The sequence below is a fragment of the Talpa europaea genome (genome assembly GCF_964194135.1).
Source record: "Talpa europaea genome assembly, chromosome: X".
Classification (NCBI taxonomy): Eukaryota; Metazoa; Chordata; class Mammalia; order Eulipotyphla; family Talpidae; genus Talpa; species Talpa europaea.
The window spans coordinates 7631695-7648112 of record NC_140081.1 but is presented as its reverse complement, the minus strand read 5'-3'; the positions used below and the strand labels follow the sequence as shown (position 1 = coordinate 7648112).

At 44.7% G+C, this 16418-nt stretch overlaps 1 protein-coding gene across 3 annotated transcripts in view; it reads right to left on the bottom strand.

Annotated features, from left to right (window-relative positions):
• Window positions 1–16418, bottom strand: part of REPS2 (RALBP1 associated Eps domain containing 2) — a gene marked incomplete at both ends in the record, with an annotated part of 164245 nt that overhangs the window by 65800 nt on the left and 82027 nt on the right. For all 3 annotated transcript variants that reach the window (XM_084258093.1, XM_084258094.1, XM_084258095.1), the window contains 2 exons: window positions 1137–1200; window positions 6228–6363. In XM_084258093.1, the coding sequence (XP_084114219.1) occupies window positions 1137–1200; window positions 6228–6363 (200 nt within the window). The remainder of the gene's footprint in view (window positions 1–1136; window positions 1201–6227; window positions 6364–16418) is intronic.

Genomic DNA, 16418 nt, shown 5'->3' with positions numbered 1-16418 from the left:
ATGTAAAAAACAAAAAAAAGGCAAACTAGATAGCTAGAGAGCCTAAATCCAGCTCTGAACACTGGTATGCACAGGATTATAAGAATGGTTTTCCAATAAGGTGCATAAAACATGACATGGAATTTTGCATCCTAGCATATATTTATAAATCTTCATGGAGAAAAGCTTTATACGAGCATGTGAACATTTTGAATCCTAGATTTAAAGCAGCCCAGTCTCCTGGCCTGTCATGAGGAAGAGCAGGCCACATGCAGCCTCAACCTCTGGAGCGCTGAGCACTTTCACGAATGCAAAGGAAGCCACGTGGTCCTTCCCAACACAACCCTCTGCGGCCAGGTCTGCAGCTGCAAGCCTGAACTAGGGCCCAGCTGACAAACAACAGCAAAATTTATGAAGCTCAGACGCAGCTAGAATGCTCCATCTTAACTTAATTCCAAAACATTTGTGGTTTTCTGTTCACCTGGCCTCATAAAATATTATCAAGAAAAGCTTTTCAATGTCCTCTGGTTACTTGCATCACACCAAGCAGAAAAAGCTGAAAGTAAAATACACAAGATGGAAATTCTCAACAGCCACACAACTATTTAGACTAATAAGGGCTCCAGATGAGGATAATAATTAGGACACTGCTTTTGAAATAGTATCTAACACTGAAGAGTGCCTGGCACGTAACAGATACTGCTCACTGTTCATTTCATACGTAACTTACTTGAGTATCTACAGCAACAAAAATCAAAGTTCTACTCACTTTCTTACTGTTTAAAAAAAAATCAAGAGATAAAACTTTAGGGCCCTCCCTGGTGACACAAGGTGTTAAACACAGCACTGTGAAGCTGTCCGCAGCCCATGCAGCACGAGTTCAATCCCCAGCCAGCCAGAAAGCTACCCATATGGTGCAGCAGACCTTTCCTGTCTCACCCGCTGCTCCCCTCAGCAGTGTATTTTATTCAGCCTGCCTGTTCTGCTCCTCGTTCTCTCTCTGGTAAATCCTCTCACCCCCTGAACCTCTGGCCTGTACCCCAGTTCTTGTATGCATAAATAAATCTTTAAAAAAAACTTTAAAAAAATCCAACAGTGGGAGCCAAAGGATGGATGCTTATGACAGTATCATACCATGTGGCATTAATTGTACTTACCATATATAGGAAAGTTCTGGAATGGAAAGCTTTGATTTGGTGAAGAAGTTCTTAGCCACAGAACCTATCAAGAGATATTGTTTAAGTAAATCATTAGGTACTTATCTAGAACAGTGTTTGTATTGCTATAAAAATGCATTCAGCAATCTCTACCACATAACCAGAAACACATTTATTCATAAAAGCAACGATAAATCATATGGCTAAAAACAACATATGAGCAGCTTTGAAAAGATTATGTAAATTAGAGTAGGGTAAAAGAAGCAATGACATACTTATTATGACATGCAAATTATGTAAATTAATTCCTGCTTCATTCCTGCAAGGTGTACCAAAAATATCTGCCAAAGTCTACTAAAAATTCAAAAGATAAATTTTGAATTATTAAAGTAAAAATATGTCAAGCACTTTTAATGAAAGAGAGAGAAGTAATACACAATCATGGTAGAAAACAGCAAAAAAAGAAGAAAATTAACACCATTAATCTTATCACACAAGCATAAAGACATCTTGGGAAAGAGTTTTGGTGAGATTTTAGATCTCTTTTGAGAAATTTATCAGGAATCTCTTGCCACTATCTTTATTCATCATAACTTTATGAATATCAATTGAAATCAGACATTCATTCATTTTACAAGTTATATATTGAATAGTTGTGAGTTCCAACTGCACTTAAAATGTCAGACCCAATCTTCACTGAGAACAAAATTTTTATGCTTTCAGCTCTTGAAACAGTTTCACAATTCAAACAGAATAGTCCAATCAAAGCCCAAAATCTATTCTAAACTGATAGTCAAGTCTTTCCTTGGCAATCACAAGGACCTAAAATAATGGATTATAATGGGCCCTGAAATAGACTTATTTTGATATTTTCACACTTATTTAGATAGATTATAGGATGAAAGTCAAAAGTGACCTACAAACCAATGAACCTTCTCCCCAAAAGCATCCCGGAAATAATGCTGACATATGACTATTGGTCATTGATACAGCCATCTTATCAAATATTTGTGAGAAAAGTCCTGAAAGCCTATTTGCCAGTGTGGTACTGGCATTATGTGCCAGATGAATGGAATAGAAATAAATTCTCACATTTACAGTCAACTGAATTGTGGTAGGGATACTAAACCCATTAAGTGAGTCAAAGAATAGTTCTTTCAGTAAATGGTGTTGGGACAATTGGGCATCAACATTCAAAACACATTTGAACCCTTATTTCATACTGTACACAAACGTCAACTCAAAATGGACCAGAGACCTAAATGTAAGATAAAACTATTTCCTTTCTTAAGAAGAAAATGTAAATAAACTTTCATGACCTCAGATTGGGCGATGATTTCATAGATACCACATCAAAAGCATAAGCAACACAAGAAACATGAGATGAACCAGATATCATCAAAATTAAAAATTTTGTACTGAAAAAGGCACTGTTAGAAAATAAAAAACAGGCCACAGATTTGGAAGAAATATTTGCAAATCATTTATCTAATAAGATACCAGTATCCAGGATAAAGAACTCTTATCACACAATAATTTTTTAAAACTGTCAAAATATTGAAGCGATATTTCTCCAAAGAAGATATAGAAATGGCCAGTAAGAACAAGAAAAGATGTTCAATGCCAGGGCCTCCCCGGTGGCGCAGCGGTTGAGCGCTGGGTTGCGAAGCTGCCCGCAGCCTCTGTACCCACAGCCTCTGCAGCGCCGGTTCGATCCCCGACTCCTCCCAGGCCACCGGAGGAGGGTCCCGCATGGCGCGCAGACCTCTCCTGCTGCCTGCTGCTCCCCTCAGCAGTGTACTTCGGTCCTTCTGCCTGCTCTGCTCCCCGCTCTGGTGAATTCTCTCACCCTCCCGCGCTTCTGACTATACCCAGTACTTGTATAAATAAATAAATAAATCTTCAAAAAAAAAGATGTTCAATGCCATTATTCATCCGGAAAATGCTAATCATACCTACAAAGAGATACCACTTCACATACACTAGGATAACTATATCAAAAGATAATAATAAATATCGGAGAGGATGTGTAGAAATGACAACCCTCATACACTGCTGGTGGCAATGGAAAATGGTGCAGACATTTTGGAAAACAGTCTGGCTGGTCTTCAAATGATTTACAAACACAGAATTACCATATGATCCTAAAATTCCACTCCTCGGTATACACCTAAGAGGGATGAAAGTTTAAAACCACACAACAGCTTGCTCACAAATAGTACAGCAGCACTATTCTTTTTTTTTTATTTTTTATAAATTTTATTGTTATATTCCCCATACAATTGCAGCCCCCCCATTCTGACCCCAATCCCTCCCCTCCCGCCCCCACCCCCCTAAAAGTGTCTCTGGTTCATAGTTTTTTGTTGATTTTGATTTTCACTTTCTTATATTCATTTTCCTGGTCCCTTATTTAAGTTTTCTAGATTCCTGCTATGAGTGAGACCATCCGGTATTTTTCTTTTTCTTTTTGGCTTATTTCGCTGAGCATGATCCCTTCCAGCGCCATCCATGTTGCTGCAAATTGCATGTGTTTATCTTTTTTGAATGCTGAGTAATATTCCATGGTATATATGGACCACATCTTCTTGATCCAGTCATCTATTTTTGGGCATTTGGGTTGTTTCCAAAGCTTAGCTATTGTAAACAGTAGCAGCACTATTCTTAATAGCTGAAAAGTAGAAACAACCCAAATGTCCATCAACTGATGACTGGATAGTTTAAATGTGATACATATCCACACACTGGAATTAGCCATCCATAAAATGGAAATAAGTTCTGGCACATATTATAAAACATGGATGAATTGTAAAAACATGCTATGTGAAAATAAATCAGGAGAAGACAAAAAACAGATGATTTCACTCCCATGTAGACTAGTAAGAAACAAAGCAAGAGAAGAGACAAAACTAAACCAAAACAAACCCTAGAAATTGCAAAACCGAGGCTACTCACTCAGGTAGGGTAGGGTGGGGACAAAAGCAGGGAAGGGCCCCAATGGACAGTGGTGCACAGTATTGGTGATTTGGTGATGGGTGTAATGTGTCAACAGGTATCTGAAGAGGTGTGAATCTATACCTCCCAATACATATACAGTGTGGTAAACCAATGTTGCCTCAATAATTTTTTTAAAGATTTATTTATTTATTTATACAAGCACTGGGTACAGTCAGAAGCGAGGGAGGGTGAGAGAATTCACCAGAGCCAGAGCAGGGAGCAGAACAGACAGACTGACGAAATACACTGCTGAGGGGAGCAGTGGGCGTGGCAGGAGAGGTCTGTGTGCCATGTGGGACCCTCGCCAGCGGCCAGGGATCGAACCAGCGTTGCAGAGGCTGCAGGCAGCTTCGCAGCCCAGTGCTCCACCACTGCGCCACCGAGGAGGCCCTCAATAAAATAATTTTTAAAAAACATCATGCTAAGTGAAAAAGGTCAGACACGAAACAGAACATTATTACATGACTTCATTTATATGCAAATCCCAGGGTAGGCAAATCTAGAGAGAGAGAAAGTAATGATTTTGCAGGGGTGGGGTGTGTTGGAATAGGGAGTAATTACTAATAGAAGGTGGAATGGGGGGATGAAAATATTCCAGATTGTGAGTATACTCGGTGAATATGCTCAAACCATTGAACTGCACACTTTCAATGGGTGGATTTTATGGTATATGAATTGCATCTCAGTAGTTTTTTTTTTTTTAAATAAAAGAGATAACAACTAATTGCAATATATGAACCTCTCTTGACCTTGGTCAAACTAATCTTTGAAGACTTGATGATAATAAAAAATTCGTTTCTTTTTTTAAATATTAATCTGTAGTTATGTTTTTAAGAGAGGTCCTATCTTTAGAGATACAGCCTGAAATATTTTCAAATGAGTCTAATAATTGCTTCAAAATCATCTAGGCTGAAAGAGGACAGAGATAAAGCCATGGGAACTGTGTGATAGGTGCTCTAGTTGCAGCTATATTTGAAACTCTGGCAAACCAGAAAGTTGAAAGAAAAATAAACATTCAGAACAACTACCTGTCAGTATTTAGCAAAACACCTGTATGGGTTGTGCAGACACTCTCCTAAGCAGAGAGTAAGTGAGCAACGATCAATAGGTGCATCTGGATTTCCGCTTATTTTTTTTAAATCATATTATCAACATTAATTTATTGTCTCTACAACAGTCTACTTCAGTAAAGCTATCACTGCTAATCAGAAAATGTCTGCATTTATACAACTATACTTCACTACACACCTTATTTCACAAGAGAAAATTAGTGTTAGTCCACACTTTAATAGCAAGATTAGAGTTTTCGAGGGTATATTGTTATTCTTCAAGTTTGAAGTATAAGAAGAAAGTTTTATGATTTTTTTTTTCTTCCAGATTAGAGTTTTCGAGGGTATATTGTTATTCTTCAAGTTTGAAGTATAAGAAGAAAGTTTTATGATTTTTTTTCTTCCAGACTCTTTCACTGTTTGGTTAGCCTTCAGTCCAGTAAAATGCAGGCACACAGGAATAAAATCAATTCCTCTCGGCTTGAATTGTATATGAGAACTCAACAGGAACACATATTTCTAAAGACAACTCAAAAGAACTGACATGTGGACATAAAAATGCTGGCCAATTTTCCTCCCATATTTTATCTCAGAAAACCCAAAGGCAAAAGATTTGAGCCAAAAAAAGCAAGCATGAATTTGAACTTCTAATGTGTATATAACATAAGGAGACTCGTGACACTAACTTTCAGAAGGCAACAGTAAGCCCTTGCTCTAACTTAATACAATGAGTAAGCAATTAACGGTGTCACCACGGTCCATCATTTCAAGAAGTGCTCCAGTCAATAGGGTACAGGGTGAGGACCAGGTTCCCCCAAGTTCCCACTTAACCCCTTTGAAAGGGAAACCTAATTTCCTAATGTCACTGTGAAGTGTTTTTTCTGCATGGTTTATGGTTGGTAAGACATTCAATCTTAAAGGAAAGCGAATTGCAATCACAGAAGGTTGTCATATTCATTCTGTGCGAACTATTTCCCAAGACATGGACTGTTCTTTATGTGAGACACTGATACAGGGACCTGCATTCTCACCCGTCAGGCTTCGTTACCTGAAATGAAGGAACTCGGGTCTGGCTGCAGAGATCGGAACTGATTGACATAGTACTCGCGCTGCTCTTCTGTTATCCTCCAGGGCTCTTCGGGGTAATTGGTGTTATCTTGTGGTTCTCTCTCCACTGAAAAGGACTAAATAAATAAATAAATAAATAAGCAAGCAAGCAAATGCTCAGAGAGTCTGTCTTTAGTGAGATGTCTTTCATGAAACACCAATAAAAGTTATCACTCATTTATTTTTCTCAAGTGAATAAATTTAAGTGACTCATAAGTAGAATGTAAACTTTTGAAGGGTAAATATCATGTTTTATACTTTTTTGTATCCCTCTGAGTTGCTAACAAGGTTGAGCAAGAAATATCAAGTACCTGGTAAATGATGAAAGCTTTTCAGTATGACGAAGGAAGGGTAAGAAAACACGCTCACTCTTACCCTCAATTATCCACCACATTTTGATCCTTTCAGATTAGCGGGGTAGACATTAAGATAATCTGGATTCTTGTGGTACCAGATAAAGTCTCAGACGGGGATGAAGTCTGTGTATCATCCATTATCATGTGTAATCAGGAAGCTATTTAATATCTTCTTGTGGGGGGCGGAGATAAGATGGATCCCTTAAAAATCATGAAAAACTACAAGTGCTATTACCACGTCTCTTTGTTCGGAGGTATTTCCATTACATAAATCTGGGAACCAAAAGCTCCAGTTCAAATCCCACGTCCCAGGTCCAAGGAAGCGAGACCACTGAACCTCTCAATCCACATATGTGAATCGAGGCTAAAACTTAATAATAACTCTGGGGGGAGAGAGAACAATAAAAAGGGTAACGAGGGGTGCATCACACCTGCCACTAGAGGGCGTGCAAGCCAAATTTGAGGATGGAAGGCTAGAAGGAAGCAGAGATCTACAGCAGGAGAAAACAAAGCACTGCTAGGCACTGGGAAAAGCAGCAAAAATGGTTTCCTCCCCTCGATCCTGAAACTCTGTGTTACCTGCCAAGGGTCACGTTCATGGAACCAAGAGGTGAACCAACAGAAGAGGGTGAGCTTCTAGGACAAAAAGGGACTACAGGAGAAATGGAGAAGTAGTAATGTCATCAGGCCATCACGCTGCCTGCTTCTGAACACACTAGCAAGAAACCAATCATGAGAAGGGCGCTCTGCTCACTGTCCCTAGAAAAGACAGCAGACAATCCCTGCCCCTTGTCCCCACCACCAGCCCCAACACACATACCATTCCAGGAAGTAATTTTTCCCAGGAACACCTGTTTTTCTCTAACAATATTCAGAAGAAAAAGAAGACCATAAAACTTTGAACTGTGATATAACCTTGAGATGTCATCTTTGAAGTTTTCATACTAGGTGGGACTGCACTAAAGCACACCAACTTTCTAAGCCTAAGAAGCCGCTATCTGAGTGAATACCTTAAATTCACAGAATGCTCTGAAATTTACACACACCACTACCTCAAAGGTTTTGAGAGGGAAGCAGAGCAGGTATTACAACCATGTTTCCAGATGAGGGAACTGAGGTCAGAGAGCAAAAGGTGTATGCCCATATCCTTCAGTGACTTGCGGGCAGCAAGCTGATTAAAAATCTGCTCAAAGTCAGGTTCTTACAAATCAGGATCTTTTAACTGGGCTGTATCCATCTGGATTTTTTTTTTTCAGAAACCCCTCATCATTCTGATAATAAACTATATAAATAAGGCAAGCAAGGAAGAACCAAAGTCAGTCTGAGCACCCCCATGGACCACCCAACTTTCCAAAATGCTCCCCCCAAATTCCAAAATCAAATTCAAATGCTCCAGCAGCAGTTTCTGAAAGCCCTGATGTCTGTCCCAGTTCCAGGGGTCGGACACAGGATGGAAGTGCCAGCGTGTGCTGCACCAGGTTACATACCATATCACAATACACTACAGCTCACAGGGGCGCTGCCCTCCGGATGGGCACTGACAGATATGGCTGGAATAAAAGAACCTAAAAGACTGGGCATGGGCAGGATTCACAAGAACGGATGCTTTTGAGTGAACAATTAAGATAGCAGAGATGGTTCAGGAAGCGGACAGGACGCGGGTGGGCAGCTCTGTCACACCACTGCCCTGCCAACGAAGGAGCAAAAATCCTGCCGGGTATTGACTACGTCTGCTCCCCCAGAACACACCCTCCTGCCTGGAAATGAAGCTGCCGCGGCCAGCTGCTGTTGCCGACGTCAGGCCATGTTTGTTGTCCAATCCCATGACCATCTGCTCTCTCTGCTTCCTCTCCCATGTTACCTCACTGCTGAGCGACAGCGGCCTCGAATCAGGGCCAGTCTATTCTGACAGCAGGAGTCAGGAATGGAAAGGAGAAAGTGATTCCTCTGCTGAAAAGCTTATGAAGATGACCTGTTGTCTAAAACAAAAAAAACAAAAAAACAAAAAAAACCACCTCCTCCACTTGCCTTCAGGTCCCTCATAATTCAGCCTCCCCCAGCTCACTCGTGACAGGCTTCTGACTGCCCACATGCTCGCTCCCCAGAGCTCAGATTTGTGTCTTCTTCCTAGAACATGCTTCCTCTGATCCCAGCCTGCCAAAATCCAACCATCATCAGGTTCCACTGCCCCCAAAGAATTGTCCAATGTCCCAACCATGCCCTCAGTCACTACAGAGGGCACTGCCCGTCACACAGCTCTGCAGTCTACCTCACGCCTGGCCTCGCCTGAGTCCCAGTGAGGGTGGGCGGGTACACAAATGCTGACTCTGGGATGCCTTAGCATAGAAAGCTCTTCCCTAGCAAGAACAACACAGGCCAAATGCTCGTTGTTGTGGGTGCAGAGAAGCAACAGAAAGATCCACAGCAGAGAAAGCAGACCCTTAACAGAGGCACAGCAGGGCCATGACGTAGACCACCGGCCAGGGGGACTTAGACTCGCGAGAAGGCAGAACCCAGCAGTGGCAGGAGCTGGGAGGCAAGCAGAGAAGTACTAGAAAGAGCAACGATGAGGACACCTGCCGGCAGAACAGAGGACAGTGAAGCAAACAAAGCCACGAGGGCAAAGCCACTAATGGCAGAACAGCATGAGTAACCAAGAACTCCCACTCCTCAGGACCACCGAGTCCCTCCTCGTCTCTCCCTTCTTGGATCCCCATGAGAACCCCAAGCCCTCCTTCTCCTTTTCAAGTATGCAGACTGGTAAGGAGAGGTCATGCTCCCTAATACCAAAAAGGCCTTACAACAAAGAGTAAGGGCAAAATATGGTACCTGTACACAGTACGGGCCTGCTGCTGGCTTCCAGTGAACATGATAACCTACCTGGCCCGTCTCTTTCCCCCTGCTGCTCGCAGCATGTTTTTAATTAATTTGATAAACTAAATTGATTTGAGCATTAAAAAAATATGAATCTTAGAACTATGATAAGAATCACAGTTTGGACATTTGGAATGTTCTTGAATATCTTCAACCTGGGTTTCAACCTGAAGGACCAGAGACGAAACATCTATTCCTTTATTCTGCAGGCACATCACAGGTGCTCACAGGCAGTGTGAGGCCCACTTCCTGAGCGGGTCTAGGGAGTTCAGGAGTATGTCTCCTACTGAAGAGATGCAGCAGCACTACTCTGTATCGTGCTTAATGAAAGAAAACCTGAAGTCCAAGCCATATTTTAAAGTTTGGATCAAAAGAAGTCCCCATCTGTCCTCCTATATATAGTATGCCCGTGGTCTCTGATCTCTACGGGGAGTCGCTAAGTTCCATATCCATTAAGCATTTCAGGAACAGACAGGGGCATATGGAAGGGGTAGAGCACATTCGACATACCCTTAGACCAAAATCCTGCAAAAGGCAGCTATGAGAAGCAAAATTATTTTACTTTGTGTCATAAACAGTGACCAGTGGGTCATTCATTCAACAAATACTTATTGGATACCAACAGCATCCCAGACACTGGACACTAAGGATAGACTAATGGACAAATAGATTCTTTTTCCCAGGAAGCCTTGAGTTCCGAGAGGGAGAAAGACCAGCAGGCCATCTCATAGCAGCTAACTTCAATGGTAAACAGAGCTTCACCTGAGGGCAGTCCCCAGACCACTGACATCAGCATCCCCTAAGGACGTGTTAGGATACAGAAACTCAGGCCCTACCTCACACCTAGTGAATCTTAAAGTTTGGAAGTGAAACCCAGGAATCTGTGGCTTAACATGCTCTCAACATGATTCAAAGCATACTCGAGTTTGAGAAACATGCAGGGCAAGGCAAGCAAAAGAAACAGCATTTGCAAAGATATCCCCCCAAAAAGAGGGAGAATGGCCACATTCTGAAAGTTGAGCTACATATAGATGTCACAGTCTACCAGCGCAGAGCGGGTATTAGTGGCGAGGTCTCAAAAAGGTCCAGACAGAAAGCAAGGTTTGCATCACGAAGGCCCAGGTACAACAGGCTAAGGGGTTTAGACCGTATCCAGAAGATAACAGGGAGCCACAGATAAGTATTAAACAGGACACAGAATGATCATATTTCGGTTCCAGAAAGATCACGTCAGTGAGGAGAACAGAGCGGGGGAGACTGAAAGGTAGGAAGATCAGTTAAGGCCTATCAGTCACCCGGGCCAAAGGACAAGGCGCAGGGGGCCACCCCCAGAGAAAGGCCCGTTCCAGAGTCGGGTGGGCAGCTCAGGACTAACGCCAGCAGCCAGGGGCCCAGATGCAGGGAACGATCTCCTCCAATGAACCTGAAAGTCAAATACAACAACTGACACAATTTTTCAGACAAAGATCTGAAAATTCAGTCACCTAAGGGAGGACGTGTAAGGGAAAGAGTGTAGGCATAAAGAAATGGGGGTCGACGAGCTGTGCAGCCTTGGGCTTCCACAGAGAAGCCAAAATCAGTGCACGCTGCACTTCCAAGTGCCCCCCGAAGCCTCCCCCAGTTTAACTCCATCTCTAGTGGTTTGTTGGTTGGGCAGAAGTATTTGCTACTTGGTGCCAATTGTGAGTCCTGCCAGCAGTTTTTAAGGAAAAAAATAAAAGGAGAAAGAGAAATCTTCCACATCTGTCTACTTAAGCCACATACATATGGTTCATTATACAGTTTCTCTAGACACAGGAGAATTAGATTTGCTTATATTTAAAACATTCAAACCTTTGGTTTTGTTTCAAGTGAAATGCAAATATTTGGCACTGCAAGTTATTATCTCTGGGGAGAACAGACTGTTTGTACTGAAAGAGACTTCAAAAGACTCATTAAAAAGTAATACTATTAATAAAATCCCAAAAGATGACATTTGCCCCTGAAGCATCTTAAAAATCAAGCATAGCTGAATAGTATGAATCGCAAGGAGTCGTTGTCAGGGAGAACTGAAGAAGGGTGTGTATATTTTTCCAGCCACTGAACATTTCTGTTTAGAATCTAACTCCACCCTGGAGGGGTCCTGTAAAGCTGCCGTCCAGTCATTTCACCGAAGGGCGCAATGATCTTTCACAGTGTCCTCCTGGTGCCCTCGTAAACAAAACACCTGGAACAGCAAAAACTCCTGCCAAAACACAGCGACCATGTGAGGACGCCTGCCCTGCTAGAATTGTAGAACTAAGACGGCCATGGTGCAAGCGCTGATGGAGACACGCTCCCACAGGCGAAGAGGCGAGAAGACACACCCTCAAGAGAAAAGAATGGCCACCAGGTGCAGAGACTAGACAACAGCCCAAGTAAATACTAATCTGCCCAAGCGAAGATCATGGGCCTTGAGGAGAGGAGAAGAGCCAAAGGCAAATGTGAATGGCGCTTGCCTGGAGGACGCCGGCAGCTGTCCTCTCCTCCATGCCCCCCGAGCCTGGCAGAGGAGTGTCACGGGGTGGCTGCTCACCCAGGAGTGACATTTTCCAGTCGCGTATTCCTCCCCCGCCTCCAGTTTCGGTGCAGCCAGGTGACTGGCATGTAGCCAAGGGGACACGAGCCCAGGGGACCTGCACCACTTCCAGGCGGGGCTCGCACGCTGTCCGCCTGCTGAGTGGGGCACGGCAGAGCCACAGGACAGGAGACCCGCACCTGAGTCATCATGGGCCTGAAAGTCACCTGCCGGCCTATTGGATGAGTGAGAAATACACCTCTTGTGGCAAATCATTAAAATGTGGGGTGTGTTTGTGATAGCAGCTATTACCATCACTAATCTACCCTTCGAGCAGGGCCCAAAGGAAAGGCAGGGGCCTGCCCAGTCCCAACAGCACAGCCGCTCCCGCGCTGAAGGAGGCTCCATGGCTGTGTGATGTGACCTAATGGTAGGAGACAAGTAGACAACCACTTCATTCTAATTTGCATGTCCAGGCAGACTACTGATGGGGACAACATGTAGGTGCATTTTAACAACCATCTTTCTACGTTTGGTTAATACGTGATTATCTTTCACAGACGCGGAGGAGATTCCCGGGAGGGTATAAGAGTTAAAAAAACAGCTTAGAGAGAAACTGGGAAAGCTGTTACAGGAGGAATGGAGAAAAGGAGAGCTCAGCAATTTTGTCTCAGCAGTCAACCATTCTATATTATACTCTACGCATCTTTTTCATATTCTGTCTCCCAGCCAACTCTCACTACACAAGGACAGGAATGTTGGCCAGTCTGATCCCGGCTCTATCCCCAGGACCCGGGAAAGTGCTTATCACGTGGGAAACGCTCAGAAAATGTTTGCTGAATGAGTGAACAAACAAATGATTAGACAAACTGTCGGGCCTAGTCCAAAGACAGAAAAAGGTTAACCTGAGCTCTGCTCTAACGATGGGAACTGAACTCTAGATGGATTTATCAAGCAATGCATCCAGTAGGTTAGAGGCTGGGCCCTCTCCCTGTGGAAGCTAAAGGCTTATGTTTTAATTTTTTATTTTAAAATAACGATGGATTCACAGGAAGTTGCAGTAAATAACTTCTGGATTTGTCTGTGGAGAAGTGAGTCAAAATTAAACCCTAACGGAGTAATGCCTTAGCAATTCTCTTCCTGGAAATAAATCCACAAAGGTGGGATTTAACCACATACTACCAAACGTACTCAGGGATCTAATGTCAACAGCTTAGAAGGCTGATTGCCAAACTGTAGGACTCTTGAGTCTAAAATAATCCACAGTTGTTACTTTTTAAGACAGACTAAGAAATTGTGAAAACAATCACCAGCCACTTCAAGCGCAGTCATGGCTTTGCTAGAGTGTAAACACCTGAAGCACATGACCTGTGTTCATCTTCACAACAACACCGAGCAGAGGATCCATTATTCCCATTTCGCAGAACAGGAAAATGAGGATTAAGGAAAGGAGGTGACTCACCGCCAGGTAACCAGTTGGGCGGGAACAAGAACGGAGAGCAGGGTGCATGCTCCAAGTCAGAAAGCTCAACAGGCCTCTCCCTCGCCCATCTGTTCATGCTGTACGAACGTGCCCGCTGCTTTTAAGAAAGGTCACGGCAATGCCTACCAAGTCACTGCAGCAGTATTAAAGCTTAAGGAGATGAACTCGGGATATGAACACGCTATACATGTATCTTCCTGCCCGTAACCTAGTTCAGCTGTAGATTCGATCAGCGTGTTATCAAAACTACACAGAGCACCACCTTCATTCTCATATACTTTTGCTTGTAAGCACCTGGCATGTTTTCACATCGGGAAAGCATCCTGTAATGACCATACAAGTATTCACTCGTTTCACTGCTATTCCAGTTTGTAGTACACTATTTTGACTAATGTAGAAATGCATATAAGGTCTTCAATTCTTCTAGCAGGAGCCAAGACATGCTGCTCTAAGAAGACATTTTGCCTTAACGACAGTCAGGATTTTGCTCTCTGCTTAGAAGAGGCCAGGGTAAAGTGAGAAATCAGCAGTGAAGCGGCAGCTTGGCCGTGGCTGCACCAGTGTTCCCAGCCCCAGCCTCCCCAGTTGGATGAAGCTAAGCTGCCTGTCTCTGCTCCTCTGTCCTCCCTTTAACACTTAAGGCAGCTTGAGGCAGATGGGAAACAGATGCGCCAAGAACTTGGCCTGAATTCAAGCCAAGCTTAAGAGAATCAGGCTACAGATTGGAAGTGTAAAAAGAATGCTGGTTCTGGAGACAGACAGACTTGGGTTCAAATGTGAGGCTGTCCCTTACTCATCATGAGACTTGGGCCATTTAACTTCTAAGCCACCAGCGCCCTATCTAAAGGTAGTGTATGGTTATGGTTGCGGGGGCCCTGCCCACCCCTCCAGCCTCATCTCCCACTGCAGGCTCTGGCCAAATAGGCCTTCTTTCAGTTCTTCAACTGAGTCTTTTCTCCATGACATCTACACCTGCTACACTGACTCACTCAACAGCCACTCCACCCTGCCAGCACAGCCCCCACACATGCGGAGGTCGGCTGGCTAAGACTGCACTGTCCAAACACCTTTGCTGCTAGAACCCCGGAAGGCCCTTAGGTTCCGCTAAACAAGCACGCCCACAGAAGACTGTTTAGAAGTCTGTCACATGGAAAAAGAGACGGGAAACAAAGCATTCATTTTGCTGGCCTAGGGCATGCCTGGTGTGGGGCTGAAGCTACAAGCTCTTATCTAAGCCGGGGGCGCACCCTTCAGCCACCCAGTCCTGCGTGTCTTGGGGAATTACACTTGCAAGCTCAGAATAAAGTCTGACACTTCTGTGCTTCCAAAGATCCAGTAGGCTATCCACACCCCTTATTATAAACCTCAATTTGCTTAAGCCAGCCAGAGTAGGCGCTGCAGGCCCTTCTGAAACTGGAGACCCACCCCCTTCCCCCAGGGTCTCCGGTGCTGGGCCTCAGAGCACTGCAAGCAGCAGTGGGTGGCGGGCATTTCACTGCCCACCTCCAGTGGCCCCACTAGGGCTGTGGCTGCCGGAAGAGGCCAGCAGTGATGGCGGACAGCAGAGGCTCCCAGGGCAGGCAGCCCCTGGGGCCAGTTCCAATGCTGTGGCTCCTCCAGCTGCAGGCAGTAGAGGGGGCTGTGGATTTGGTGCCTGGAACACGGGGGGCCCCGGACAGTGGACAGGACAGGGGCCAGCTTGGGGAGCCTGCGCTGACTGCACTCCTGCACGCTGAGTGCTGCTCGGATGGGACTCTGCAGGCTCCAGCTCCTAGACTCCCGACTTGTTTGCTTGGACTCACTCGCTTGGACTCAGTGCTTGCTCGGCCTGGATGCTCTCAGACACATCCGGCCCTGTTTCATCCTGTCTGGGCTCCTAGTACTGCACGAGCCACTCCTCGCCTCGCGGTGCCATCCTTCCCTGGCTCCGTGAGCCACTAGCCCTCCTTCCCAGCTCAGCAGAAGCATCACTCCTTGGTGGGACTTCTCTGCCTAGCCACCAAGGTGCTCCCTGCCTTTAGGGCAAATGTCAGCTTTCCCTGACACCTACAGAGCTGGGACCATCTGTGGCACAGCCCGCTGCCAAGCTTGAGAGCCAGCTCCCTGGGAGCAGGGGCCGTGTCTGCAGTCCTCAGGGTACCCCTGGCGCAGCAGCTGTCAAGCAGCGATATAGCCTTGCTAGTAGTCTACTTTGCAAGACTGCTGGCAGGACAGAGAGGCAAGCATGGGGGCTGCACAGCATCCGGGGCCAAGCTAGCAAGCACTCGGCAGGTTGTGACTGCCTGCTCGCCTGAGATGAAGGTGAAGACCAATGGGCCTGGGGACTGAAATGGTGCCAATGTAAAGGAGCCTTCCAGAGCCACAGCTTCATATATATTAACTAAGACCAAGGGGGATATACCGCAAAGAAACATCACTCTCCCTCTTCAGCTTTTAAACATACTGTCTGGGGAAAGTTCTTCAATGAGCATTTCCAGCTACACCAGAGAGGCTAAATCAGGGCTGTCTACCAAATCAATATGGGCCCTGCTCCTTACCAGGAAAGTTCTAGCCACCATAGCCTTTAATGCAGGGTCCACACCTGCGCCCACAAATTAAATGTGACCACTGCTCTCATCAGCAGCCTAACCACTGCATAACCATTACACGCTAGAATACAAATGGATGCTGACCGTTCCCCCCAGCACCCTTGCTAAATGGGCCCTGCAAGGCCTTCACGCAGCACCCCATCCAATCCTAACATTTACTGAACAAATGTCTTTTTCCTACAAGAATCCTTCTGTTTCTATGCCAGGGCCCCTCGAGTCACCACTCTTTCTGTGATTCAGTATCTCTTACTCTCATCTTGGAACACAAAACCTGCTTTTCACATAGGGGTGACCC